The 27,460-nt window shown below is 41.1% G+C and overlaps 1 protein-coding gene across 3 annotated transcripts in view; it reads right to left on the reverse strand.

Moving 5' to 3' along the window:
• The window catches only part of LOC118824279 (roundabout homolog 1-like), a 288,995-nt gene that overhangs the window by 143,293 nt on the left and 118,242 nt on the right, over positions 1-27,460 (reverse strand). For all 3 annotated transcript variants that reach the window (XM_036594306.1, XM_036594308.1, XM_036594307.1), the window contains one exon: positions 14,535-14,861. In XM_036594306.1, the coding sequence (XP_036450199.1) occupies positions 14,535-14,861 (327 nt within the window). The remainder of the gene's footprint in view (positions 1-14,534; positions 14,862-27,460) is intronic.

Raw genomic sequence — 27,460 nt, forward strand, 5'->3', positions numbered from 1 at the left:
ATGAGGAGGAGATAGAGCCATCGTCTGCTGGCGAGATGTTTGCTGGACTAATATTGGCATTGTGGCATCGTGCTCCACTGAGCAGGAACGTTGAATCAAGGCAAGCTTTTCTCCTCCTGCTGTCCATTTTCGCTCTTTCTGCTTCTCTTCCAACTCACATACAACCACTACCCCATTAGATTTTAATTGGCAAGGCATGGGTCTTCTCTTTTTGCCAACACCACTATCCATTCCCCAGTGGCTCGCCATTCTCTGCTTGTCAGCAATTTACTCTCCAAAGATAGGCACAGGTTCCAAAAAAAAAGGAAAACGGAAAGAGAGAGAGAGGGAAAGAGAAAGAGCGAGAGAAAGAGAGAGAGAGAGGCATCTTGCCACATGCTTTAATGTACATTCTACCCTACCCCTAATGTGGAAGAACCCCCACAGTGCTGATAACTCACTATTCACAATGGCACCACATTCATCTTCAGAAGGGAACTGGGGAGGAGGGTGCGTGAATAGCGAAAGCTCCAACGCTCATTACGCCTTCTCTCCTTTCTTTTGTGCTCGGTGGCTGATAACACAGCCCCTCCGTTTTGGGAAAGGGTGACCACTGCATACACACACAAGCACATTGACTCCTGTTCCATCCACATTTTGCATTTGCTGCTAATGACTTTATCGGTCCCTCATATTAAGCCTTGTTCAATACAATAGCTTAATAAGCAGCACATCACTTGGTGAAGTGGGACCGAATACTGAATCGAGAGGAAATGTGCACACACATACACACTCATTCAAAGGCACCATCCCCAGTGATGCCCAGCTGTGTGATGCACTGCTTTCATTAGGACGAGTTCCAGTCCAGGCCATTGCTGCGTTACATAAAGCTAATAAGCTAATGCTTCACTCTACTGTTGACTAATGAAAGCTTCTGAGGCACATTGACTAGCAAAATTATGGGGGGATCCTGGCTCTTTAGGACACTTAATGAGTTTCCTCTCCACAGGTAGAGTATGTGTGTGAGGTAGGGAAGGGGTTGTTAAAAAAAAGAACTGACAAAGCATGGACAGAGAGAGTTAATGTCACGATATGAGATACCTACACGCTAGCTAAGTTAATGAAACAGTAGGGTGAAAGTCATAAGAAGGAATGAGGTAAGGGCACCACCCCCACGCCACACACAAACAGACACACAGGTATGAAAGGGGTTGTAAAAAAAAGAAGTGATAAAATATGGCTCAAAAGGGTTAATGTCCAGATATAGAAAGATATCTACATGCTAGCTAAGTTAATTAAAGAGTAGGGTTAAACGAAGAAGGAATGAGGTAAAGGCACAAAGACCACCCTCCACAGACAGATACATGCACACACATACCACTACTGCTGTTCCCCATATGATTCTAAAAGGCCTCCTGCTCTGTATTAGCTTGTGGTTTTTCCTTTGCTAGCGAGCTATAGGCAGTAGCCAGGCAATCGTTTCACTCAGCATGCATATAAAGGCTGAGACCGAGACAACATAAGCAAACAGTGCACCATCTCAAATGAAGAGTAACAGCTGGAATGGCCATCAGTGGGTCTGCTGTGCACCAGCTAGCCTAGCATCTTAGCACTACAGCCACATGTTCTCTCTGGTTACGTTAACAATAAGATCTGTATCGCTCAAATCTGATCTTTCTGCATTGATGGTTTGTATTATTGTAAGTGACTCATATCTGTCAATAGTGTAAATACATCTTGCCTTAAAAGGACATGTAGATGGACATTTTAGCATTAGGTTAGCCTCTATTAGACAACACTAGGTGACGACAATGATGTGCAGATCCATATTGAAGTGTGACAAGGAAAAGAGTTCAAAACTAATATTCTCATGTTCATTTCAATCACATGGTCACTAGGGCTGTATGACAAAATACTAGTATTGTGATCGTATTGCTAATTATTTTATTGCTATATAGATTAAAAATGCTTTAGTGAATCATGTGACATTGCTAAAGATGCACAGAAACACTCGTCTGGAACTGTGGTTGGAAAAGATGCTCACAGCACACAGTAAAAACAGTATGACTGACAATAAAGCTCACTTGAATATAGCAGTTTTCTATGATATTAGTATTGCAAAGGCTAATATCGCAATAACATTTAACAAGCAATATGCTGTGCAGCCTTGATGCCTACATATCAGATACACATCTGCACTCTGAAACTGTCACTGGGGTGGTGCCCTCAAGGGTACATCTCAGTACCTTTAGTCAGGGAACATAATTGTACCACTGAAATTATATTTTCTAAGTTGTATTGACTCCACTCACCCCGTCTCGTCTACAGGCTCTTTATTTTATTGTTCTGTTTTAAAACATTAAGTTATGAAAAGGTACAAATATGTGCTTTTCACCTGGAAAAACTTATTTAAGGTGCACAACTGGACCTTAAAACCACTGTTGTGCCTTTAAGGTTACATTTACATTGTTTGTACACTAATGAACGAAAAATGTACTTGCACAGTAACTTTATTTCTAGCAGTGTGATATAGGACTGGATATGAAGGTCTTATTGTTAAAAATCTGATTCTGTGTACCTGACTTTCTCTCTCTCTCGCTCTCTCTCTCTCTCTCGCTCTCTCTCTCTCTCTCTCTCTCGTTTACCAGTGTATGCTGATAAACATCCGGAAACTGCAGTAAATAAATTCCTAATTGTAGGCCTCCAGCCTGGCCCTTGCAGCCACACGGCTAATGTGGCAGCTGTTGTATGATCAAAAACACATCATCCACTCTGGCTGTGATGATGAAGGGGAGTGAGGGAATGTGGAAGCGGTTCCAGAAATGTCCATTCTCATACAAGCAAATGTAAGCAAACAGTGCCATGCACATGGGGGGAAACATAAGGAAAGTACCCTTAGAGGGTGTGCATGTAGCTCGGAGAGGAAATACGCTGTCAGAAATCAGGCAACTTAAAAATATACACAGCCGTGTCAGAAGAGCAAAGGCAGGAGTGCTGCAGAGACCCGGGGAGAACATTTCATAGAAAGCCTTTATACTGCGGGTCTGTTAGTATAGGAGTCGGTACATGTGTGTGCAGGACTCTAGGGGCCATGACAGACATCTGAAGGCCCGTATCCTACATTTTTCTTGTAATTTATTTTTTCCAGGAGGTACATTTATGACACTTGTGTGGACTGACTACCAAAATTATTTTACATGACCATTTCCTGACCTCTTTTATGCCTAAACAGACAGTGTTTCTACTGTGCCTTTAAGGCTGATTAATGTAAATAACCTTTGTTCTGATTGCCTGCCCTGTACTGGAACGCAATATGGGCTGAAACATGCCTTATAACCTCAAAGTGAATGTGCAGGTGAAACTGCTATAAAATGAATAGATAGGTTTCTGTAACATCACAAAAATAATTCATTCAAAACTGACTGCTTTTTCCATACATGGCTGTATGGTGTAAATAATACATTTTGAAACCAACAATGTTTGCATACCACATCATACTCTTTTTATTTCACAAAATTGAGGAAAATTCAGTGATATGGGCTCTTTAAAGAGTCTAAAGCTATTAATTTAATGGACTAGACAAATGGAAAGTGGATTTGACCCTTGAGAGCTACACTTTCCGCTGTGCTCCACTCTACTCATCTACTCTATAATATTACTGGAAAAAGGCTGAAAGCAGGGAGGTAAGACTAGGATCACAGCTTGACTTTTTAATCAGAAACACACACGCATCAGACACCTGTGTTCTAGCTTTAACTATTCTAATGTCGTGTGACCTTGCCATGACAAAAATCCCACATTTTGAATGAATTATTTGGTTGTGAGTTAAAAAATGGTTGCCTCACAATACTTGATGTCATGTTGCTCTCCAGGCTGACAGCCATTAAAGTCAGCCTGTGACAAGTCAGAAATGTCATTGCAACATAGCATCTAACAAGCCACCAGTAGGAGAACGGTGAACAATAGGACAAGATCGGAATCTGCATCATTTTTGCTCAAAACACAAAATTGCCACTTGGCCAATTTATTGCTATTTGGGCAGATCTGTGTTACAATTTTATAATGTAAATAATGTGAATCAGGTAGGTGCACTTGCACTCATGGTGTATTTGAATGCTACACCTGTCCCAAAATGTCATAGCATAATTATGCATGACTCATTATGCTAAACAGCCAGTTGCCAATTACTTTCGATGCAGTGCTTTATTTGATTCACGTTACTTAAATATGCAACTTGTTTAAAACTGAAAAATTTGAAATGCCAGTTAAGCCCATTAAAGAGTAAATCATGTTGTTTATATACGTTTGGCTAATAGAAAGACGTGCTAGTGTTTCATGTGTTCATTTGCCCCATTTAGAGTGAACTCGGTTAAAAAAGGGGTAATAAAAATCTGCCATTGGCCAGTTTGACTGTATAGAAATCAGTACTGGAATTGGCCATAAAGAATTCATGATCTGTGCATGCCTAGAGAATGGCATGGGATAACTAAGAAGTGGGTGGCACTGATGAATGATCTTACCAAAATGCTGTCATTTTATCTTATCATATGCATCTTTATCATATACACAGAATTTGGGCAAGATTTTAATCATCTGGTACAGATTAACAAGCAATACATTTATAAGAGCTGATTTGCCACAGGCTTTAGTCATTAGCCATGTGTGGCCATTAACATTTTGTTGTTTCATTCAGAAAAGCTGTGCATAACCAGGAGCTATCTCAGGCTGGATAAGGCCACATTAAGCCCTGCTTTCACCACACCCATCAGGGAGAAAAGGACTGAATGGAACAAAGAGCAGACTGGTTTAGTGCATAACTTCCTCCATAGAAGCTTTTGCCAGCCTTGCAAGGCCAACAAGGCAAAAACTCATCCAGTTTGGTCATGTCCAGTACTGTAGAAGTCCATAAATCCTGATAATGTTCAAAGGATGAGTGCCCTCTCATGTAAGATAGGTAAGCAAATTGTTATGATTAATTGAGATAAATAAATTTGTATTAACTATAATAACTCTACAAAGAGGGCCAGCAGTCCAATGAACAAAATAATTAGAATAGAGATAAAGTAGATGAGTAACATGAAGCAGATGTGTTATTGTCTACGTGTGTGTTTCCAGTGACTCATGACTTTCTGAGCCCAGAACACCATTATAAGTTCCGGTTAAACGTTAATCCAAACCACTAGCCTCACTATCTCTAGCATGTGCCTCATTTAATGAACGCACTCGTTTATTTGCCCTGTCCAGTGTGCCTCAGAAGGACTACACTGTCCAATAACCTTTAGTGAAGGCCGGCCGTGACTTTCCCCTCACCTCAATAAAGAGGCTGGTGATTGAATCAACTGGGTAAGGTCAATAGGACATGTGTTCATTTCCCCGGGTTTGGCCCTCACCCCGCGGCCACTGAAAAACGCTGACTGTCCCCACTGACATTTATTGGATGAGAACCACGTTATATTTCTCTCTCTCTCTCCCCCTCTCTCTCTCTTTTTACCCCCTCTTTCCCCAAGGAGCAGATCCCGCAGCGTGTCGCTGTGAACTCCTGCTCTAGTTCCTGCTCTCGGCCATGCTTCAAGCTCTGCTGCCCTCACCATCGGTCATCCTACAGCAGTGTCACTCCTGCTCATATCCACTGATGCTTTCAGCCCCAATCATGCTGAAGGACAGGTACCACTTCACTCTCTTTATCTCTTTCTCATGCTCTCTCTCCCTCTCCTCTCCTAGTCTTTCTCTCTCTCTCCCTCCCTTTTGCTCCCTCACTTTTCCACTTTTTCTCATGCTTTCAAGCTCCCTCTCTTCTCTTGTTCCATCTTTTGCTCTCTCTCTCACTCCCTTACTTTGTCTTTCCACTCTATTTCTCATGCTCTCTCACTCTCTTATGCTCTCCCTTTTTACTGCCCCCTCATTTTCTGTTCTCGCTCCCATTCTCTTCTCTCTTCTCTCCTTCTGTTGTCTCTCGCTCCCTCACATTTTCTCACGTTCCCACTTCCTACCTTTTCTTGCTCTCTTCTTCCATTCTTTTTCTCTCTCCCTCAATTTTTCTTTCTCTCTCTCTCCCACTCCCTCACCTTCTCTTCTCTCTCTCACCCTCACCCTTCTTTTGTGCTGTCTCTCATATTCTCTCTGTCCCTTGCTTTCTCATTTGTCTCTCACATTCTCTTCTCTCACTCTATCTCTAGTTCTCTCTCACTCCCTTGCGTTTTCTTTTCTCTTTCACTCGCATTCCCTTTCTCTCCTTTGCTGCTCTCTTTCCCTCATTCACTTTCTGTCTCTCTCTCTCTCTCATTCTCTTTCTCACCCCCTCATCTTTTCTTTTCTCTCTCCGCCTTGTTCCTTCTCTCCCTCCCTCACTTTCTCTTTCCTCTCTTTTTCATGCCTTGACTGTCTTTTCTCTCTCTTTCTCTCTCTTCCTCATTTTCTCTCTTGCTCCCTCATTTTCTCATTCCTCTATCTCTCTCGTGGTCCTTTACTTACCCTTTTTTCTCTCCCCCTCACTCTCTCTCTCCCTCTCCCTCTCTCTCTCTCTCGCCTCCCCATTTTCTCTTTCCTCTCTTCCTCTCTTTTATCCCCCTTCTCACCCTGTCTGCTTCTCTCTCATTCATCACCATCTCTCCATCTCTCCCCATGCTCTTCAGGTTTATCTTTCACTCTTCGCGTTCTGTCTCTTTTCCATCGCTGCTCCGTGACACAATCATATGTGTTTTCTGCATAAATACATATCAATGTAAGCCCTTCCCCACTGCTGCTTCGCTGCTGGAGAACTATTTCATTCTTATGATGTGGTGCTGTCTTCAAGAAGATGCAGAAGGTATGGACCCCCCCTGAGAGTTTGGGGCGCACTTATATATGCACACACACACATACACAGAGACACACACATAAGCCATCCCCCACCAAACAACTAAGCATCCATTAGTGAGTTTGATTAGGAGATGCGTTTGAGTCCATCTCTCCATCGAAAGAACGTTTTTCTTTTAACTCCCTCTTAGGAATCTCGACAAAGGAGAATGGGGGCTTTTTTCTTTCCATCAGGAGGCTGGAGATGAATCTTAATGACTCTGAGGCGTTCTGGATGCTCCCCCTCGCTTGGTTTCATCTTCAAGGACATGTGGGACATTCTTGAAGCTTACTCACAGCGCTAAAACGAATGGATGGCCATTATGGCCAAGAGGTGGAGAGAAAGAGCAGCTTATGGGCTCAAACTTTTCACCATTAGCTCTCTTGGGCACTCTCTCCATCCAACGTGTCCAAACAGTCTTAATCCTGAGCCTCTTGGCCTGTCCCTGAGCCGGTGTCCAGGTGGAGCTCGAATCAGCCGGAGAGCCTGGTTTATCCCCGGGTTTATTACACAGCTGCGCTCCTCGGGAAAACACGAGAACATCTAGAGCTCCTCCGATGGAGACAGACAGCACACTCCTGTACAATCAGACAGGGATTACCTACATGGAGCCACTACTTTAGAAACGAGTGCTCTTAAGGAACACTCCGGAATCTCTTCGTGCTCTAAGGCTCTAAAGCTCCTGCTAATATCGGCGAGGGGTTTAACACGCAAGCAAATCAATTCACAATGGATAAAGCAGGGCTTCTCCTAAACTCACATTAAAAAGAGCTTTGCGTGGGAAAAATAGGGCAGTGTTAGTGGACTTTATGAGGACAGTTGTAAGTGATAGAAATGGAAGCTTACATCAGGAGTTAGCATCATGTAAACCCAGGGATATGTGAAGGTGTTTCATGTTAGGGGGGCTGACAGTTAAAGCACCTGAAATATTTTTGGATAATGTACATCAAACAGAACATCATACATTGTACAATGTGGCAAGAGATGACAATATAGCCTACAGTCATATGCAAAAGGTGGAGTAATCCTGGTCAAATCACATTTTTATTGATTTTCTAAATAAAATTAACATAAATATGGCATATTTTCTGCAAAATGTCTCTTTATTTGCTCAGTTTAACAGATGAAAATAAAAAAATGTAAAATATAAAATGTGCCATAACTTTTGCACAGGCTACATTTTATGTTTTCTTTTTTCCCAATTTGTTAAATTCAGCAAATAAACAGTATTGTGTATTAAAATGTGCAGAAGTGTGTTCTCAGAAGTGTGTTAATTTATTTTCACTTAGCAAATCAAAGTAAGAGAATGTGAGTGGGAATTTTAAATAAGAATAGCTCAAAAAGAGGCATGAAAATGCATCAAAGTGTAGTCAGGATGTGGCCAGTCAAACAAGCACATTCTAGGGGGGGAGCAGGGCCAATACAGGATTTCCTGTAGAGGTGTGGAAATGGCTCTGCAGGCGCCACTGCGGGGGTCAGGGCCAGTACAGGGCATCAGGCAGACACACTGAACTCCTCTATGCTCTGTAGACAAGAGCAAAATGGCAACTCAGCCTGGCCCTAAGAAGTCTAGAGTTGTTGTTGATTATTTGCTATAAATTAAATTTACAGTACAAAATAAACATACTATGTATTAATATGTAGCATATATGCATTAAGGAATACATATACTAATGTATTCCTAACCGCATTCAAGTAGTTAACATGGCCTTACTAAACAATGCTTTACACTCTGCAGTCTTTACTTTGTACTCAGACTTTTCATCACATTCATGTCCTAATAAGATATTTTATCTTCTACTTACAAATACAAATGTGATGTTGATTGAAAGTTTACAGTGTGCACTTTCGGCAGAATTTCTCCACTTCATTGAGCTGCAAGGGAGAAATAACCAATTTGAAATTCCACGCTGGTGATAACTGCGACTTCAAGGGGTTAAGTTGTGCAATCCAATCAGCGAGTCTCTGGTCAAATGTGTGAGTAGCTGCAATCAGAGCACTGCCCAAGGGCCCCCTCCTCAGGCTCGGGACAGAGAGGGGTCTGTTCCTTCACTACATGAGCGAGTGCTCCATCAATCAGCCGGGCAACTGACCCTGCGTTCAACCTGAAAGTGGACGAGTGCGAGGCGCGTTCGTGCCGGTGATATCTGAGGGCTGCTGCTGCTCGCTGCCATGGCGAGTGGAGAAATGAAGAACAGATAATGGAGTGATAGATGAAAACATGCAGTCACCCTGACAGACTTCTCTGTGCTTGGACCTCTTTTTTTCTTATCTCACAGACTCCCTGCACTGTCCGTTTACTTTCCACTCTTCCCTCTCCCTCCAAAGCAGCAGCTGATGATGGTATTATATTAGGGCTGCACAAAGTGAACAGAATTCCATATTATGATCATAATGCTTAATACTGCAATTATGATATGCCCTATAATATTTTAAAAGCATTCCTTGACTTTCTTGATTCATCCAAACACCCAAATAATACCCATATGGAGCATCTGAGGTTGTTCACAACAGGATGATCACAATAAAAACAATAATTGTGATGCTTATGAGGACTGCAATAGCTAAAAGATAGCAATTAACAAATGATACACTGTGCAGCCCTCCATTTCATGGGACAGAAAAAGTGTCCATATGCCCCAGTGTCCACTCTTGCCTGACCTTTGACTTTCGGCCTCTGCTAATACCTGCATGCACCTGCTGTGCTGGCAAAAGCCCAGCTGGCATTCGGTGTATTCTTAGAACACTGGGTGTCTCTAGCCATTCTAGGGAAAGCGTAACGACCAGACAACAGTGGCGCCCTGACCTTACACTGGACACAGAGTCAGCAGAAAAAAATCCACATCCACACCTGTTAGTGACAAAACAACACGGTTATCCAAACCTGCAAATGGGCAGCGGCTAAATCCTCACAGCTCCAAAATACACAAAAACATACTAACACTCATAGCTCACACAAACATCCTGACACATTCACTCACAAACACTACAACACATTCAGCTGTTGCATACACAGCCACAAATTTCACAACAGGTGGGCCATGACGCACAAACCCTGCTAGAAAAACCAGCATAGACCAGCATGGCTGGTCACCAGCAAAACCAGAATATGTTGTTTTGGATGCTAGAGTGTTGGTCAGCAGCGATGGAAATTAATAGGCTGATCACCAGCAAAACCAGCATATCGGTGTTGTTGGAATCTCCAAAATGATAACTTTACAAGAGAAGGCATAAACCTACATTACTTTTAATGGAAGTCAATGGAACCAGACTTTTTTCCACGTAGTTTTGGGCCGTTTCCTTTGGTCCATTCTTCATGAAAGCTACACACAATGTAAAAGGCAACAGGCATTTTCATATGTCAAAAACTGAAGAACGACAAAAATGGACATAGAAGGTTTTCTTCCGACAGCAGTGATATGTTTTGTTTTGGATGCTGGTATGCTGGTCAAACAGCATGACCATGCTGTGTGACCAGCTAAACCAGCACCAGACCAGCTTTAAGCTAGCATAAACCAGACCAGCTTAGACTAGAATGGAATGCATTCTGGCCTGGGCTATCTTTTTTCAGCAGGGAAGTTACTAAACTATAAACACACTGAATTCCATTTTAGCTTGCTAGTTGCCGTTTACTACAGCAAATCCTTTTAGCTTTTGGGTCTCTCCCTCCCACAGCATTCAGAGGAGACTGCTTTGTTAAAAAAGCTAGCTAGCTGACTAGAACGAATCTTTTTAGCTTTCATTCTTCTTTTTCTCTTTGTCACAACATTCTAAGGAGACTACTTTGTTGAAAAACTAGCTATCTAGCTATCTACTGGAACAGCTTTTGGTCATAGTGTCATAGTGTTCTGAGGAGACGGCTTTGTTGAAAAACGAGCTGGCTAGCTAATTAAAATGAAATTTTTCAGCTTTCGGTTATATCCTTTTCCTTTTCAGAATGTTCTGAGGAGACTTTGTTGAAAAAATAGCTATCTAGCCAGCTAACTGGGAAAGCTTTTGGTTATCTCCTTGCCACAGCATTCTGATGAGACTACTTCATTAAAAACTAGCTGTCTAGCTAGCTAACTAGAATGGATCTTATTAGCTTTTGGTTCTCTCCTTGTCACAGTGTTGTGAAGAGATGGCTTTGTTGACCCTAAATTTAATCTAAATGTAACCCCTGTGATCCAGGATACAATTAATAACATCAAGAAATTTGGAGAGGGGAAAAGGAGAGAGGGAGAGGAAGGGAGGCATGGCAAGATACGCAGAGAGAAAACAAACCTTTCCAGAGAGCCGTCACTTTTTCCCCAAGACTGCGAGGAAGACCACACAGCGAGCACGGCTATATTGGGGGACGGGACGGTCCATGTAATAAAGTTAATGAAAGGCAAATAGTCTGGCAAGTAAACATTGATTATCTCTGGAACTTGGCTGAGGGTTTTGAGAAAGGGCAAATTCTCCTCAGTGGGTTTAGTGTGGAGGTGGGGGGCATGTAATAACAGAAATGGAGGGGGGAAAGGGGGAGAGGGTAGCATATATCAGATGGGACAGGTGTCCGACTGTGGCAGAGAGATTGCAGTCGAATTTAAAGACATTTCAGAGTAGTACAGCAGCACAACATATATACTGTGATTACACCATATATGCAGCCTTTTATGATATTGTTGTATAAGCTAACAATGCAATAATGATAAAGAAGTTATATATTGTGTTATATTGTACAGCCCTACAAGATACATCACAGAAATCTGCCTCAAACGAGTTCCAACATAAATATGTCCAATAGCATATAAGTAGCAGCAAACACACATGTAAAATAATTAGGTGATAAGAAAGCTAAAGTCATTTAGGGAGGTTAAGCGAGAAATAAGGCCAGTTTAAGTGACTTTGCTGTGGATAAAAAGGGGCCAGTTCATGTTATTCTGTAGCAGGTCACCTGACTAGTTGAGTGAGGATCAAACGGCCGCATCAATCTCTAATTAGATCTGTGGACGTTTCTTTTAAGACCCGGTTCCGGTAAATTTGCTTTTTTGATGAAAAACACATTCCTCACTCGGCCTTGGAGGCAAACGATGCTGGCTCCCAGTGAGGCAGCGTGTGGGACAGTCTGAGCGTGTGCAAGCCAGAGAGAGCACGAGGGCAAAATATTCCCCTTTAATAAAGCATGTCAGTGGAAAACAGCAGCCTTATCAGACATCCTCAGGGTGGAGAAGCTTTAGTGCTCATGTTTGTCATTACATGGCTGGGGAACAGTTTTAGTCAATTTTGTTTTTCCAGCTGGATGAAAGACTCCCTAAGTTAGTGGATTCAAGGCAACCAGACAAAAATTTGTATTCATCTCAAAAGCAGCCCAAGAGAAAGCTTACAAAGCCTCGTACAATAGTCTAATGTATTCAGTTAATCGAATTAAATGTTGCTTGCTTTCTGAAAAACTTGCATGCTAAGTTATTACGAGTCATACAGCTAGTGTAGAAAATGGATTAGCCAAATCATAGGCTTGCAGGTAATTTAATGAGTAATGCTCCATAGCCTTCCAAAACTCTCCAAAAGTCTTCTTTTTTATACATCTGACATTCTTATTGTTGTTTTCTATTACTCTTTTGCATGCACAGCCATAGGGAGTGAAATAAAAAAGACAAAAAGTCGTAAATCAGCCCCCCAGGGATTAGGTGAAACATTAGTGTAGAAAAAAGGCACATTAGAGGATCACCTGTAGTGGAGGGTCAGGTAGCGAGTGTCGAGGTTTGGAGTGGTTCACGTTGGTAGCAGTGGATAAGCCCCTATAATACCCTCTTGCCTCCCTCCACTAGCTAAGTAATGCACCCGCTGCTTGTTGAAACAAGGCTTAATCTCAGGCCTTTAAAGCGTAAGCTAATAGACGGAGGAATCACGCTGACCCCAAACAGCAAGGACGCTCAAACGAGCACTGTTATTTCAGTTTGGGGAAGGTGCGGCTAATAGAGCTGCACGTGAGTGTAAGAATTACACTATCTGGGATGAATATGCATGTCGAGGGACCAGTCTGAAGTGTTTTTAAAAGCTAGCTAGAGGATAAACATGGATATAAAATGATTATCCAGTCAACACTCAGTGAATGATGCTTGTCCTCCTGTTAGCACTGCTGCATGTCGAGGACTGAGGCTGTAGTGCAATCGCCCTCCAGTTTTGGAGGGCGATTGTCCAGCACAGTTTAGTGATTTACCTGCTCAAACACACCTGATACAACTCCTCTGATAACTGCCAGGTTTAGTGGGTGTGTTTGATTAAAAGTGCTACCAAACTGTGCTCTCCAGGACTGGAGTTGTGCACCCCTGCTATAGAGAATAGGGGAAATACAGAACCTTGGCTGACCCCAAGGTTTGCTGCATAGAAAGGACATTTGCATTAGGCAATTGGTTTAACTGACTAATTAAGTCTCCTGTATGTCACAGCTGAGAGATGTGTCATGTTTGTAGAGACAAGGTTGAAGATCAGGTAATATAGTTTATTGTTTTACATGTACCTTGTAACCACAACGGGATTAATACCACTTAAATCCACCTCTAATGGAGTATGAGCTTACTGACCCAATACTTTACATTTGTGTAGCAATTATGCTATTTGGACTCCAGGCTTCTTGTAGCATCATTACAATAAGGCTTGCATTTATTACTGTTTTCTTTAAATGCTTCTCCTTTGAGGTTCCAGAATCTTTTGGGCAACTAATGGATTCTGCAACTATTCTGAATGAAAACTACACAGTTTCTGAACAAGTTAGCAGTTGCACTCCCACCAACTATGGTGCCTGACTATGCCCAGTCTGGGATCACCACTGCATCACCAGCCTCAGGCAGTGGGGTGTTAAGTGCCTTGCCCAAGGGCACAACCAGGTAAACCTAGCCAGATCTGGGATTTGAACTCACAACCCAACGGTTGCTTGCTTATCTCTCCTACCACCAGGCTACAAGCCACCTCTAGTACCACTGTTTTGCAGTGTACTAAAACCCCAATTTACCTAAATGTCTCAATGTTTTCAAGTCAACATCTCATGCACATCTTTGTTCGGTCCACTTTTCTATCTTTTGATTGCTCTTTCTTGCTTGCTTTGTCAGTATCCCCAAATTGTTTGCTTATTAGCCAAAAGCATGTTTACTTAAATGAAACTGCACTCTTAAAATGCATGTTAAACAAAAACACACTGACTTGTGTTACCCATTTTAACACTGTTTTTGTCCTACTGTTTTCTGATATAACACATTTCATATTAAAAGCAACCAAAAATGTGTTATCCATAACTGGGTATAGAAATATTTCAACACACTTTGTGTTCAAAGTAACACAAAACATGTCGTCTTCAACTGAACACACTGATGTGTCTAGTTAAAGACAGAATATGCTTTTGCCCTTTGGACAACTATGGCCCCAGAACTAAAGTCAGCCCTGACACTCCTTTTATGCCTCAATGCAAAAGTGCCTAGACAGGGTAAAAATAGTTCATGGCTATTCTCTGACTTGAGCTAGTCAGAAGTCTGTTATATGTTATGCTAATGTATGCTCCACTTAAGAAATCACAAATCAAAGTGGTTACACAAGCTTGTGGGTGGTTTCTACAACAGCTGCCTATGTGACATGTTCGTAAACAGTACTTCAGAAACCTCCCTCTAAAGAGATGTGGTGAATCCTGGAACATCTCAACTTGAACCAGTGTTTTAGCAGAGGACGACAAGGACACAAACCAGAAACCAAGAGCCACACTTACTGGCTACTTCCAGTGAGGCATTGTGGCTGACCGCTTCTCCCAGGTAGTTCCTGGCCACACACACGTAGCTGCCATCATCCGGCTTGCTGCGGCGACCGTGTACGATTCGCAGGAAGAAGAGTGAGCCACTGGGCAGGAGCATTCGGTGTGAGCGAGGATTGTCCCTGTCCGTCTCCACACGCTCACCGTCCTTATACCACTCCACAGTGGGGGACGGCCGCCCCTCCGCCTTACAGTTCAAGGTGGCAGGCTCGCCTTTTGACACGATCAGGTCTGAGGGGTGCTCCACAATCCGAGGGGGGTAGTCCTCCTGACGAAGACGTGATCCTGGAAATCAAAAGGAAGGACAGATATGAGTAATAGCCATTGGAATGACACTAATACAATATTAGACAGGCTCACTGATGGCTAGCTGCTAGCTTGTTTTTCTGGGTTCTGTGTTACACTAAACTGTTTGAGTGAGGAAATACTTCCGTTATTTATTTGTACAGTTTATTTTGACTGTTTACTTTGTAGATGTTCGCCTTTTCTTTCACTGACGTTCAACCAAATTCTATTAACTACAGCCATACTATACGTTTTTCCTACATCCGCTGTTGTAATTGTGCTGCCGACTGTTTGCAATAAAAACACTGAAACACATCAGCATTAATGGGACTATAGGTTGAGGCTGAATGGATGGTTAAATGTAAATGCGTTCATGGTTGTGACATCACAGCCATGATGAATTTAAATCGGTTGCAGGTTATTTTTCCTTTATGGACTGCAAGAACTAGGGATAAGTTTTAACTCCCTAAACTCTTATATTTTAAAAAAGGCAATCCAGTTTTCCATGATGTGACCACATAAATAGTTGTTTTATGTATTTATTTTTGTTACTGCTTAATAGTTCCATTTGATTTGTTAACTTGTCTTAAAGTTCTAATCCTAACCTAATCTAACCCAATCCTAATCCCAACCTCACCCAACCCTTAAACCTAACCTTAGATGCTAACTGAGACTATTAAATTAAAGCGTGGCCGAATTAACTCCATCGTTTTACTATGATACACTATGATCATGTATATGGATAAGATTGCATATGGATATGATTTATCCCCACATACTATTACATAATACAATCAGCACTAATTGACCGCACCAATATGTTATTCATCACAATGTTATTATCATGTTATTAAGATTCCAGACATCAATATTTGACTTAGGTAGACTATATGACGTTTGTATCTCACTTCTGACACGTCTCAAAGAAAGTAAAAGAAAAAGCAAAAAGGACAGAGACCAGCATTGTCTGTGCCGTCTCTGCTGTCACTCAGCGGACAGCCAGATGAGCAGCGCTATCAAAAAGCTGCGCCTAATTGGCAGCACGTCTCAAAAACTCATTTACCCAGCCTCCCACTGTGGGGGAGCTTCCACCCCCCCCCCAGCATGCTGAGGGTGCATGTGTCTGACACGCTCTCTCACTGAAGCAGCCCAGAGGTGCTTGGAGGAGCCACTAAATTAATCATGTCAACTCAAACCCATCGCCTCCTCACAGTTTAAGATTAGATTAATTAAGTTACGTCTCTGTCTCTCTCTCCCTCTCTCTCTCACTCACACACTCTTGGTCGCATGTTCATTCTGACAGTCACTGTGCAGTCTCACTTTAACGCCACCCATGCACACCCCGCCGCTTCGTTCACGCGTGATAAGCCTCGCAAAGTACAAAAATGTGCCGAGCTCATCCCTTTCCCCTTTAATTAAATTTATTAGTCGCATTTTCAATGGAAATCTTTATTTTATCGTCTGCAATCGTGTCAAACATCTTAATTAACTGCAGTCGTGAATCTGAAATTCGAAGGCCCCAGAGACGCCTCTCTCGGAGCCAAGAACAATGTAAAGCGATTAGCCGAGACCACAGCGGAGAGTGTTGTGTGGAGAGGTTTAAGAGGATATTCCTTTTGTCTTAAGCCAATCACTGAACACATAAACATCTCTTGGTGTCTGGGGACTGAGGTAATCCAAGCTGCATTACTTTCATAGCATAGAATTCCCTAAACTCATGGTGTACCTATCACTTTTCTACTGGACAAAAGCCTGTAAAGTCGGCTGTGCTCTTGGCCAAAATAAAAAGGCTAGTAAGGAACATCCTGGAACTTTCATATCTCTCTGCTGCTCTTTTAACAACATAAACTCTAAAGATGTATCTAATCTATTCAGCAAACTCATAACTACACAATCAAGCTGCAAAACGTATCATTTTTAGAGACCTCTGAAGTTGTGATGTCATTCTGTAGTCAGTGGCCTGCTCATATAATAAGTCCAGGTCGAAGTGGTTTTTCCCTATGGGAAAAAATGAATGGTGTCCTCAAAAACAGCTTCTGTGGTACAAGAATGTTTCAAAGTCTGTACATTTTGTCCTACATACATTTTCCCCCTGAATATCACTGAATCCTCTGAATAAGAAGTAAATACAAAATACTGCTACATGCAAGCTAACACTGCTACACATTGAATTTACATCATAAAACTGGAAACTTCACCAAAATATACCATGAAAATTACATTTTGTTAAATGCAACAAAACAGTTTGTTAAATGTGGTTGTTAAGATGTTTGGCAGTTCTAAGCTACACTTGGATTAGCTGTTAGAACAGAATAGAGTTGTATAGAGTTGTATGAGACAGACTTGGCGATGTCATTTCAATGTGTTTGTAGCAGAGATGTAGCAATATTCTTAATTTGATGATTTAATTCCTAAATGTATCGGGGGCCGGATTCACGAAAGAGTGAAAGGAAATAATTATCTTCAGAGAATATTTGAGAAGTTTTTTTCGAGAACTGCATTTAATAACATTCTTTTGAACTTCTTAGTGTTTGTTTAAAAACCTTCGCAAGTTTTTTTCTTAAGAAAGCTTTTGTGAATCTGGCCCAAGATTTGGAACATTTTTGGAATGTGTTTGTTTTATCACAGAACGCTACAGCAGCAATTTTAAACAACCCCACAAAGTAATTAATAGCACATTTCTGTTACAGAGTAATTCATAGTAACCACTAGATAAGCATTAAGACTATCCATGTTCATGTCTATCAGTGTTGTATGTCTTCAGCACTATTTGGATGGGATTAGTTTTACATGGGGATGTGGGGTAAAGTTCATTTGCCACTGGAGGTCTGTAATGTTTATGAGTAATTCTCACAGGATAAGAAAAAATACAGAGATAGGAGTGGCCATGTTGATCAGCTGCTCACAAATAGAAAACATACCCCAGCATTTACTTTATTCACAATTTGTTTTACCCCAACCTGGACTTAAGTGAATGCAAATCAATGGGAATTCACAGCCAACAGTCAACACTGCTGCATAAAATCAATTGCAAAAACTGCTTTTCCACAGGATCAGTAATATACACTGACATTGGAATTCATCCAGTATTCTTCATAGTATAGTTAATTTTATAGTAGCTAAAAAATGCCAGAATCTTTACTGACCGTAAATCCGCAATCCATAAAAACTGCTGACATGGTACATTCAGACAGGATTAAAATCACTGAGAAACTCTGGTAATAATTACATTACCTACCTCATGTAAAACTAACCCCGCCAAAGCAGATTAGCACTTCAGTTGTTGTTTTAGTTCCCTTATGTAAAGCATTGTCGGCTCTGTGAAATGTTATACATACTATTATTATTATTATTATTATTATTATAATTATTATAATGTGAAATCAGATTTTTCCCTGTGGCTGCAGAGCTGGCCTTCTATTTTCCTCAGACGGGAGTTAGCTGGGCTGTTTTCTCCAGAATGAGGCATGATGGCGCCTGGGCCCGTCCCGTTAATCAGCCCCCATTTGCGAAGAGCCTCCATTAAAGCCTTTGATCCTGCCGTTGGCAGGGCAACGGCGCAATGGCCTCCGCTCTCCACAGCATGTTGGACTTTGAGGGAATAGCTCCGCGTTTCCAAAGAGAGAACAGTGATATATAAAAAATAAAAATCCAACACACACTGTATGTTTTATTAAAGTTCGCCTTTGAAGTCCCACCGTGTTCTGCTATCTGCTTTCCCCCGTCCTTGCTAAATTATTTCCTTTTTCAAAAATATCTATCACGCGGTGGGGCGAGGGGCCATTCCTTTAAGGAATTACACATTTGTATTCTGCGAAGTAAGTGGTGGAAAAGCTGCAGAGGGTAGCACATTTTTTTTTCATGGGCTCATCTCTGAAGATTAATTATGACACTGGAGTGGTAGTGGGTATGGCGGCCCACATGGGCCGAGCTCCACGCACACACCCAGCCTCTGGGTCCCACTACTGCACATCATCCATCACTATCTAGCCAACTGCCGACGCTGCTGCCCTGTCCCGTGTGTGTGTGTGTAAGTGTGTGTTACAATCCATTACTATGTTTCAGTAGAACTGTGAACGTATGCATAGCCTGCAAGCTTCACCCATAATTAGGTCACTCAGTGTTTTGTCAGCTATTAGCCTCAATGTGGTGTATGGACATCTTGAATTGCTACATTCAGATTATTCTGCCTCCTTTCAAGTGAAAATCAGATTCAGACAATTTTCCCCTTATTCAAATAGACAAAGGTTAAAATGGACATATGTACTTCAAGAATCAAGACAGTTGCTACTACAGCATGATGTACTGTTGATCACTTTTATAGATAGTATGTCATACAGAGCCTATATGAAATGACTTAAAGGAGACACAATAATATAAAACTGAGTTTTCCTTGTTAGGTCACATATAAGTTTCTTGTCATTGTATCTATCATCTAAAAATTTGCAAAATATACTCATTTTGCCATATTTCATTTTTGCAGAAAATGTGATTCTACAGGCAGGATTTCTTGCTCAGTCCCACTTCTCTTGATTAACCACGCCCACTCACCCAGCCTCCATACTTTCACCCTCACCTCAGCTGTTTCACATATAAACATTTCTGATGGTCAGGATAGTAAAACACCAATGTTTCCTGGACTCTGGCGGCCCACCATAATCTGATTTGTCCTGCCTCAGTTTCAAAATGAACCAAGAATGTATTTACACTTCTCATAATAACATACGCAACATTATGTTTTGCCCTATTACAGCAAAGTATTGCTCACTACCAGTCAGCCCCCTCCCCTCCTCCACTGTACACACATAATCACTGGACTGTTGATAGACATGAGGCATTTTGAGGATACAACACTGTCGGATTTGAGGTAAGTCATGCTAACTTTACAGTATCCACCGCAGTGCAAACACAATCTTGACGTTATCAATGTAAGACAGCAAACAGATGACATCAATTTGTTAATTCATAATTAATGTTAATTCATAACATTAATTCAACATTAATGTTATGTTCTACCTTGAGCTTAGTTAGAGAATGTTAAGGTCAGTGTGCCCGACTTTCACCTCCTCATTTTAAAACAGTGTGACAGTGCAAGTAAAGGCAAATATGGACTTCCATAGATTTGCACTATGTATCAAAATGAGAGACACATCAGTCAAAATGGGTCTATTTTGGCTAAAATAGAATGATTAAAATTTTCTGTATATCATTCTGTATATTCTCAATTTAGTATTTTATATTTTTCTAATAAAATAAACCAGTTGAACATGGGTAACCACTTCTGATTTATTCCTTTGAAAGCTGTAATGCATACTGTAGTCATTTTTTGTTTTGACCATTTGTGAACTGTTAAACTCTGGTTAAATGACTATCACTATTCATATCCACATAATCAGTTTGTTTATGATTTAATTACTAAAGCACAAAATTATTTAAAGCACAAAGTTCATTATAGATCTATCACTTTAATTTTGCTGTCAAAGTGCACCAGATTGATGCCTTTAGCATGCCCCCAGACCCCCCAGAGGGTCCATTCGAGGTCCTATGGACCTACCATAGTCTCGCAAAATCCTGTGGGAATCACTGAAAACTGGTGTAATGTTTCATACTGCTAACATTAAAGGTCTGTGATAGTGACTGACTCAGCAGACTGTTTTTTCATTGATGTTAACAGGCTCTTCATGGGCAAACAGGACCATATTCCATCCTCACCAGAGTAAGCTGAGCATATAGCTAAGCTAACAGGCTCCAACAATATTCAGAGACAGGCTTTAAGTTTAAATCTTTACTTTAGAAGTCAACATCCATATTAACATCCACAGTAAAGAATATTTAATGTCTGTTATGACCTTTAATTATCTGTGTTTAATCTACAGAGCTACATTCACCACTGTTAGGTGGTGCTAACATTGTATGCAAATCCCAGCATGAAAAAACATGTAAACATGTAAACAAAAGCTAATTGAAAAGTGAATTCAGACTCTTGCCACTGTTGCCGAATGACCGCGACCCATGTCCACATGTCTTTTCATCTTTGTCGCGGTTAATCTAGCTATTTTGGTTGTCCTTCACTCACCTAATGCTGATGCTATTGCTGGCTATATGCTTTCATTATAACATTAGCCTCGTAGCTCCAGGGCAAAACTAAAGAAGCAAACTTCAGACACCAAACATCTTTTCTGATCATCTACATTTTGGATAATGGGGGAAACTATACATTTCATTTTGTCACCAAACTGATGGACACATTCAGTTTTTACATGACCAAACTGGAGTATACCTTTCTCTGTGGAGCACAGCTTACAGTGGAAGGATTTAATGCCTAAAATTGTGTCATACAGGCTGTGGAGCACTGCAAGATGTTTTAGGCCCATGTGTGGTGCCCAGCGCCAATCAGATTATAAATCATCCACTTACATGGTGAAAGTGCATTAGATGCAGACGTCATAGCGGAATTGAAGACTGCTGGAAACGACCTCAGGCAGCTGTTAACGCCGTGTCACTGGACATGAAGTTTAGATGGTATATAACTGGAATAAGGTCATAAGAAAAGAAGGCACACACATGTTTTGCCTCTGATGACACAATCATAATGCGAATGAGGCAGAATGGGGCAGCCTGAATCCGTCAGTTGTACTGCTGTGACCGTAGACATCTTTAAAGGTTGTAGGTACATTTAAAAGCTGGATGAATACACTTTGAACCAAGAGGCTTTAAGAGGGGGTGTGAGAGAGCGGGTAAATCCACATTTGAACAGAAAATGTTGTGCAATGTGAAAGGAATTTGAGCAGAAATACTGGATCCAGATGATGGTGGAAGAGTGAGAAAAAGAAGGGGAAAGATTACTGTCTGGTAATTGCTCCCATTTGCGGCTGCTTTTTTGTACCTGCTTTAACCCTTTAAGGCAAAATGCCAAATTTAAAAGAGCCTGTATCCCACACTTTTCTTCTTTTTAATTTTTTCCTAAGCTCCACTTATGGCATTTATGTGATAAAACAGTCATAATTCATTTTTACATGACTATTTTCCGACCTCTCTTTATCTCTTAGAATTAAACAGACTGTTTTTGTTATTGTGCCACTAAGACTGATATGTGTAAATTGGTTGGGTTGTGATTAGCTGCCTTGTATTATGCCTCATTTAAAAGCAGTCCAGGCTGAAACACTCTCTATAAGTTGAAGGTGAACGTGCAAGATAAACTGTAGGCTGAATCAGTGGATGTAGGTAAACAGGTTAGTTTTTGTGACATCACAAAAACAATGAGTTCAGGGTTTTTTTGCAGCTTACAATATATGAACTGGGGGTGAATAACTATCATCATTTTTATCATCAAATCATTTTAGATGACTGTGGCATGCGTTCAATAGGCCTCGATGATGACCATGAGAGCCAGCAGGAAGGCAGGGCCTGAACCCCAAGCGAGGGTGAAGCCCCGGGAGGACGACAGGGAGGGGAGAACAGCGAGTGGGGGACTGCGTGTGAGTCCTGAGCCCCGCCTACCGGGCACCGTCTCACATGGCCAGGCTGGAGAGTGGGGGCGGTGACGGAATCAGAGGAACGAACTCTCTGTTGGCTCTTGCGGTTGTCATCGGGGCCAGGGGGACGGGCGCATGCCACAGTGACAAACAACATCGAACTGTTTTTCCAGTATATGTGATGTATCAATGCTTTGGTCACATTTATCCTGATATGTAAAGAATATGATCTAACAAACCCAAAATGTGTAGATTTCTATTGTATTTGTGTCCCAAACTTCTATTTTCAGTAAGCAAGTAAACTTCATACAGGAGCCTTGTATTGTTATTCTGATTAAACAAATCGATAATAAGCCCTTATTGATGTAAACTGTTCTGAATGTGTGCTCGCTCAGTTCATCCTACAACAAAAGGCAGCATGGTGCTTCTTTTATACAGTAATAGACAATAGTGACACACAGAAAGCTTTAATTCCACATGTTGATCCACTTACTATGGCCAATGTGTAAACGCACAGTGTGGGAGCAGACTTTAACAAGGGGGGAGTCACTGCCAAAGATACTCTGTGTTTATTGCCAATGAGATGTTAGATTAGATAGGGTTAACAGTGCTGGGGGCAGGAGACTGAGACATGCTGAGCTTTAATGTGGCTGACCAAAGCAGAGGAAACCAACTGACCATGAAAGAGGAAGTATGAATGTAATATCTGCTAAAATGGGGTAATGCTAAATAGGGGCTGCAACAATGAGATCTCCTCCATAGAAGCTCTGTGTGTGTGTGTGCATGTTTGTTTTCATACAATTTCAGAGCAAAAATGTCCTGAATATGTAAGGAAAGCACGGAAACAGGGGTAACATACTGTTTTGAAGCAGCAAAATGGTCAAAACTTTGTATTTTTCACCAAAGCTACATTTCATTATATAAAACTGCAATGGAAAAAGACACTTTTTTGGCTACTGAGGTTAAATTTAGGGTCAGGTTTATGATTACTCTTAGAAAATACTTATATTTAGGTACTCACGCATGTTTGACGTATTATTAATATATACAGATATTCGTTTTATATCCTTAATGTGACCTATGACATCCTGATAAGGTATAAAAACAAACCTGTGCGTGTGTATGCATGCTTCATGACATCATCAGAGACATAACCGCAATCCTGCTGTTCTTCCATTACCTCCATTTATGTGTGCTTTCTTTCAATGAAACAGAACAGAACATACATACGCAGCTGAATTAGCACTTGTTAAAAGGGACAGAGCAATCTGTGCTAGTGTGAGTGCTTTCCATGTCACTGTTTATCCAACAATACAAAACCATTATCGACTGTAGTGCGTTAATTTGTGAAATATGTGGCAGTGTGAGGGGCTATGTATAGTCAGGGTGATGGGAACAGCTCAGCGAAGGGAGGAACAAATCAATAGGCAACAGTTTCCAGTCAGTTTAATCCCACCATTGACTCACGCAACCAAGCACAGGAATACAGCACTCTGCTCAATTGAGGCCTGAAATATGGAGCTCTCTATCTCTCCCACACTCACATAACCACGCTCTCTCATGCAAACTCGCTCAAACAAATGAACCAAGGAGGTTCAAGGACTTACAAACTGTAGAGGTAACAAAGCCTGTATTCCGATTCTGTGGTGCTTCAGTAATTGTGCAGTTTCCTTTGGGATTAAGAAAGTTACTATATTTCTACCAGAGATGGGGACTTGTCAACTGCATGTCGACTGGCTTGCGACTCGACTCGGGCTCGAAACAAGAGAAAAATCAAGAACAAAGCTAATTCATTTAGGACTGCCAACCTTAATAATATTCTCCCGCAGCATACAGCAGCGACAGGTTTCATTACAGAAAAACCTGCAGTTTTATGATCAGAACAAAATGCTACATGCTACAACAGCAGGCTAGCATGTAGCTCAGACAGCAAGCATGCTAGTTAGCGCAATAGCTATTATAGAAATGATGTCAGCTAATCTACCTGACGTTTTAGTTACAGATCACACTCCTTTAAAAACTGTTTAAAACTAAAGTTGAATTAGCTATTAGCATCTTTGGATTAGCACACTTGCTACACAAACTACAGATTAACTAAGACTTTCAAGTTGTTTTGCCTCTTTTCTGCATTTACAGGGCAGCATTTACTGCTTCAAGTACTTCAGTTGTCTCTTTCATACTGAAAGTTTTTCCAAAATTAGCTTATTATTTAAACCTGTCAGATTTTAGTCGGGTTTACTTTTTGTACAATGCAGTGTCTGCACCTAAAAGTGAGATTAAATTAAATTTTAAAGACTCAAGACTCAAATTTGCAACACAGAGACTCGATACTCAACGTGAATGCAGGGAAAGTCTATGCAGAGATAGAGGCCAGTTATGAACCCTAAGGAGGCCTAATATTGTTTTTTTAAACTTTAAAACGTCATATAATGTAATAATGAAGCTTTTATCAACCATAATATCTCTCAAATATATATATTTCAGTGTTAAATCTTAGTGTGTGAGTGTGGACATGACACAAATAGTTACCATGGCACATGTCAACAATCTGATTGGTCGCATTTGCATAAAGTTTGTCCAGAACGAGAGAGCAGCGCTGTATGACACACACAGTTTGATGCGAACTAGCCAAAAAAGAAGAAATAAGGCAAATCGTATTGCATGACGTCATCGGTCACGTCACATATGCTCTGCTTAAAATTTCAGCACCCCCAACTTAAAACACCTTCTCTGCTTGAATGTATACTATTTCCCCATGAATAAAATATACATATAAACATAGGTGCTGCTAAAAGCAAATAACTGAAAAACAAAAGGGTGCTGATTCAATGCAGCACAGTGTATCAGTGTATATCTGTATATCTATTTGCACGTGCAAATACAATCACTGCTTTAGAGCTATGCAAAACAAGGAAAAACAAAAGCTACAAGAACTTCTAGCAAGACTCATAATATAAGTGTACAATGAACCAAGCCAACAATATCATGTCCCTTTACAGGCTACAATAGCCCAGTAGGCCGTATCTTTGTTTACATCTCCTTCATGCACTGCACTGCCCCATTTGACCCGACCCGAGTGTTTCACCCGTGAGACCGTGGCATAATTTATGTGGTTCTCCTTCCAAAAATAGAAAGACTGAAGAGGCTCACATAGCAGCACACCAAGGCCTGAAAATAAGGCGAATGGGGCAAAGGCAGAATGGAGCAGTGCACAGCCACCACAGGGCACAATCCTCCATATTTAATTTGAATTACAATTAATGTGGGGAGGGGAGATAATGTGTGTCCAGTGTGTGTGTGTGTGTGTGTGTGGCACTGCTCTGAGCTTGTTGTTCTCTTGTTTTAATTGTGTTGGGCCTGTGCCTCGGGGAACGGGCGTGTGAGGGATGGTATCTCTCTGCTACAGGTGAGCCTCTCTCTGCCTGTCTGCCTGGAGAAAGAGTACAGGCCTTATCTCCAAAGAGCCAGCAGCTTACACACACACACACACACACACACACACTCACATTAACATTCTTGCACGCAAGAGGCTTCAGACACACACACATTCAAGGGCACATGCTCACAATCACACACATATGCATGCACACATACATACATGAATGAATACCAAAATATGCATGTGCGTGTAATCATGTGTAAACAGGCATGCATAGAAACGCACCCAACACAGCCACACACACACACAAAATGCTAAAATAAACATGATGTCAGTGTTGTAATAAAACCTAATATCTCCAACATGGTAACTTTGGAAAAGAAGATAAATGTAAAATTTCCATCGATAAAAAATATAAATATGCATAATTTAATAGCTGAGATGTAAATAAAGTAATTCAGATTAGATTAATGTGAAATGGTGCATTGTAGAGAAACTCAGGCAGTGGTGTCTGAGGACCAGATGCTGTAATATCTACAATGCAAATAAAACCATTTTATTTACTATTCAAAATGACCAATGAACCAACATGTGTCTTTTGAGTTTTTATATGTAAAAGTGATAAAATAGCAGGAAATACAAAAAAGATATACAGTACTATAAAAAAAGTCTTAGTCATTTAGGTCATTTAAAACTATTTGCCATCTTAGCAATAAGTATGTTTGTGCTTATAACACCATTTAACATTATAACAGACACACATAAAGAAAAGTACAGTAAAAAGTAACACAAATTTCTTGTTTTTAAAAAAGGAGTTATCTTGTGAGGTAGTTTGAAGGACAAAGTGGTTCCAGATGTCTATGTGAAGCCCCCAGACATCGCACGGATTTCTTAAATTGCATCAGTGGCACACTTGATTAACCCCTTAAAAGGCCAGGAACCACAGGCATGTCTGAAATTTTGCTACACACTTCTATAACCTAAGAATAACTCGGCCAGTTAATGAATAAAAAGCCTCAGTATTTACTAACAACGCTGAGTGATGGGGAGAGGGAGGGCCATCCACTCAGAGAGAGTGATGCCATTTATGCGGTCTTCGACGCCCGGTTGGCTATGGCATCTGATGGCTATTTTCAAATGTAAAAATAAATGAAACGCTTGGTGTATTGTTTTTAGTGTCTACATTCATATCCATGTTTGTGTAATAACTTTCTGTGACATAGTCTTTAGAGGTATTAAGGGCTTTGGACATCTGGTTCCCATCACAACTACTGTGAATTATTGTCACTTGGTAAGTTTCTCTAGAACAGAACTTTTCACATCTTAACTATGTAATGATGCAGAAGTTTTCTCCTTCAATACAATGAGATTTAATTCAGAGTCATTTTTTCAACCATTTCTGTTGGTCCAATCATCGCTAAATGTTCACACAATGTAAAGGGCAGTGAGCCCCTTACATTCTTTAAACACGCCCAGTAAGAGAGAGGTGAAGGCCACGGTGTTGAAGACAGTAAAGCAGACAGGAAATAATGTGTCCAGCAGCAGAAATGACAGACAGCACTTTATTAGGCCCCTCCCAGCCCAGACTACATGAGTGCGTCTGCCCTCACTCCTACTGCTTTTCACTATAAACACGTGTATCCATTACACCCCTCTGAGTGTGTGTGCCCACATGAAGGTCTTACGCTTCACTCAGGCCAAGAGCGCGATTGTCAGTGTGGCGTGGTTGGTGGTCTACAACTGTT

The sequence above is a fragment of the Colossoma macropomum genome, unplaced genomic scaffold (assembly GCF_904425465.1).
Source record: "Colossoma macropomum unplaced genomic scaffold, Colossoma_macropomum, whole genome shotgun sequence".
Taxonomy (NCBI): Eukaryota; Metazoa; Chordata; class Actinopteri; order Characiformes; family Serrasalmidae; genus Colossoma; species Colossoma macropomum.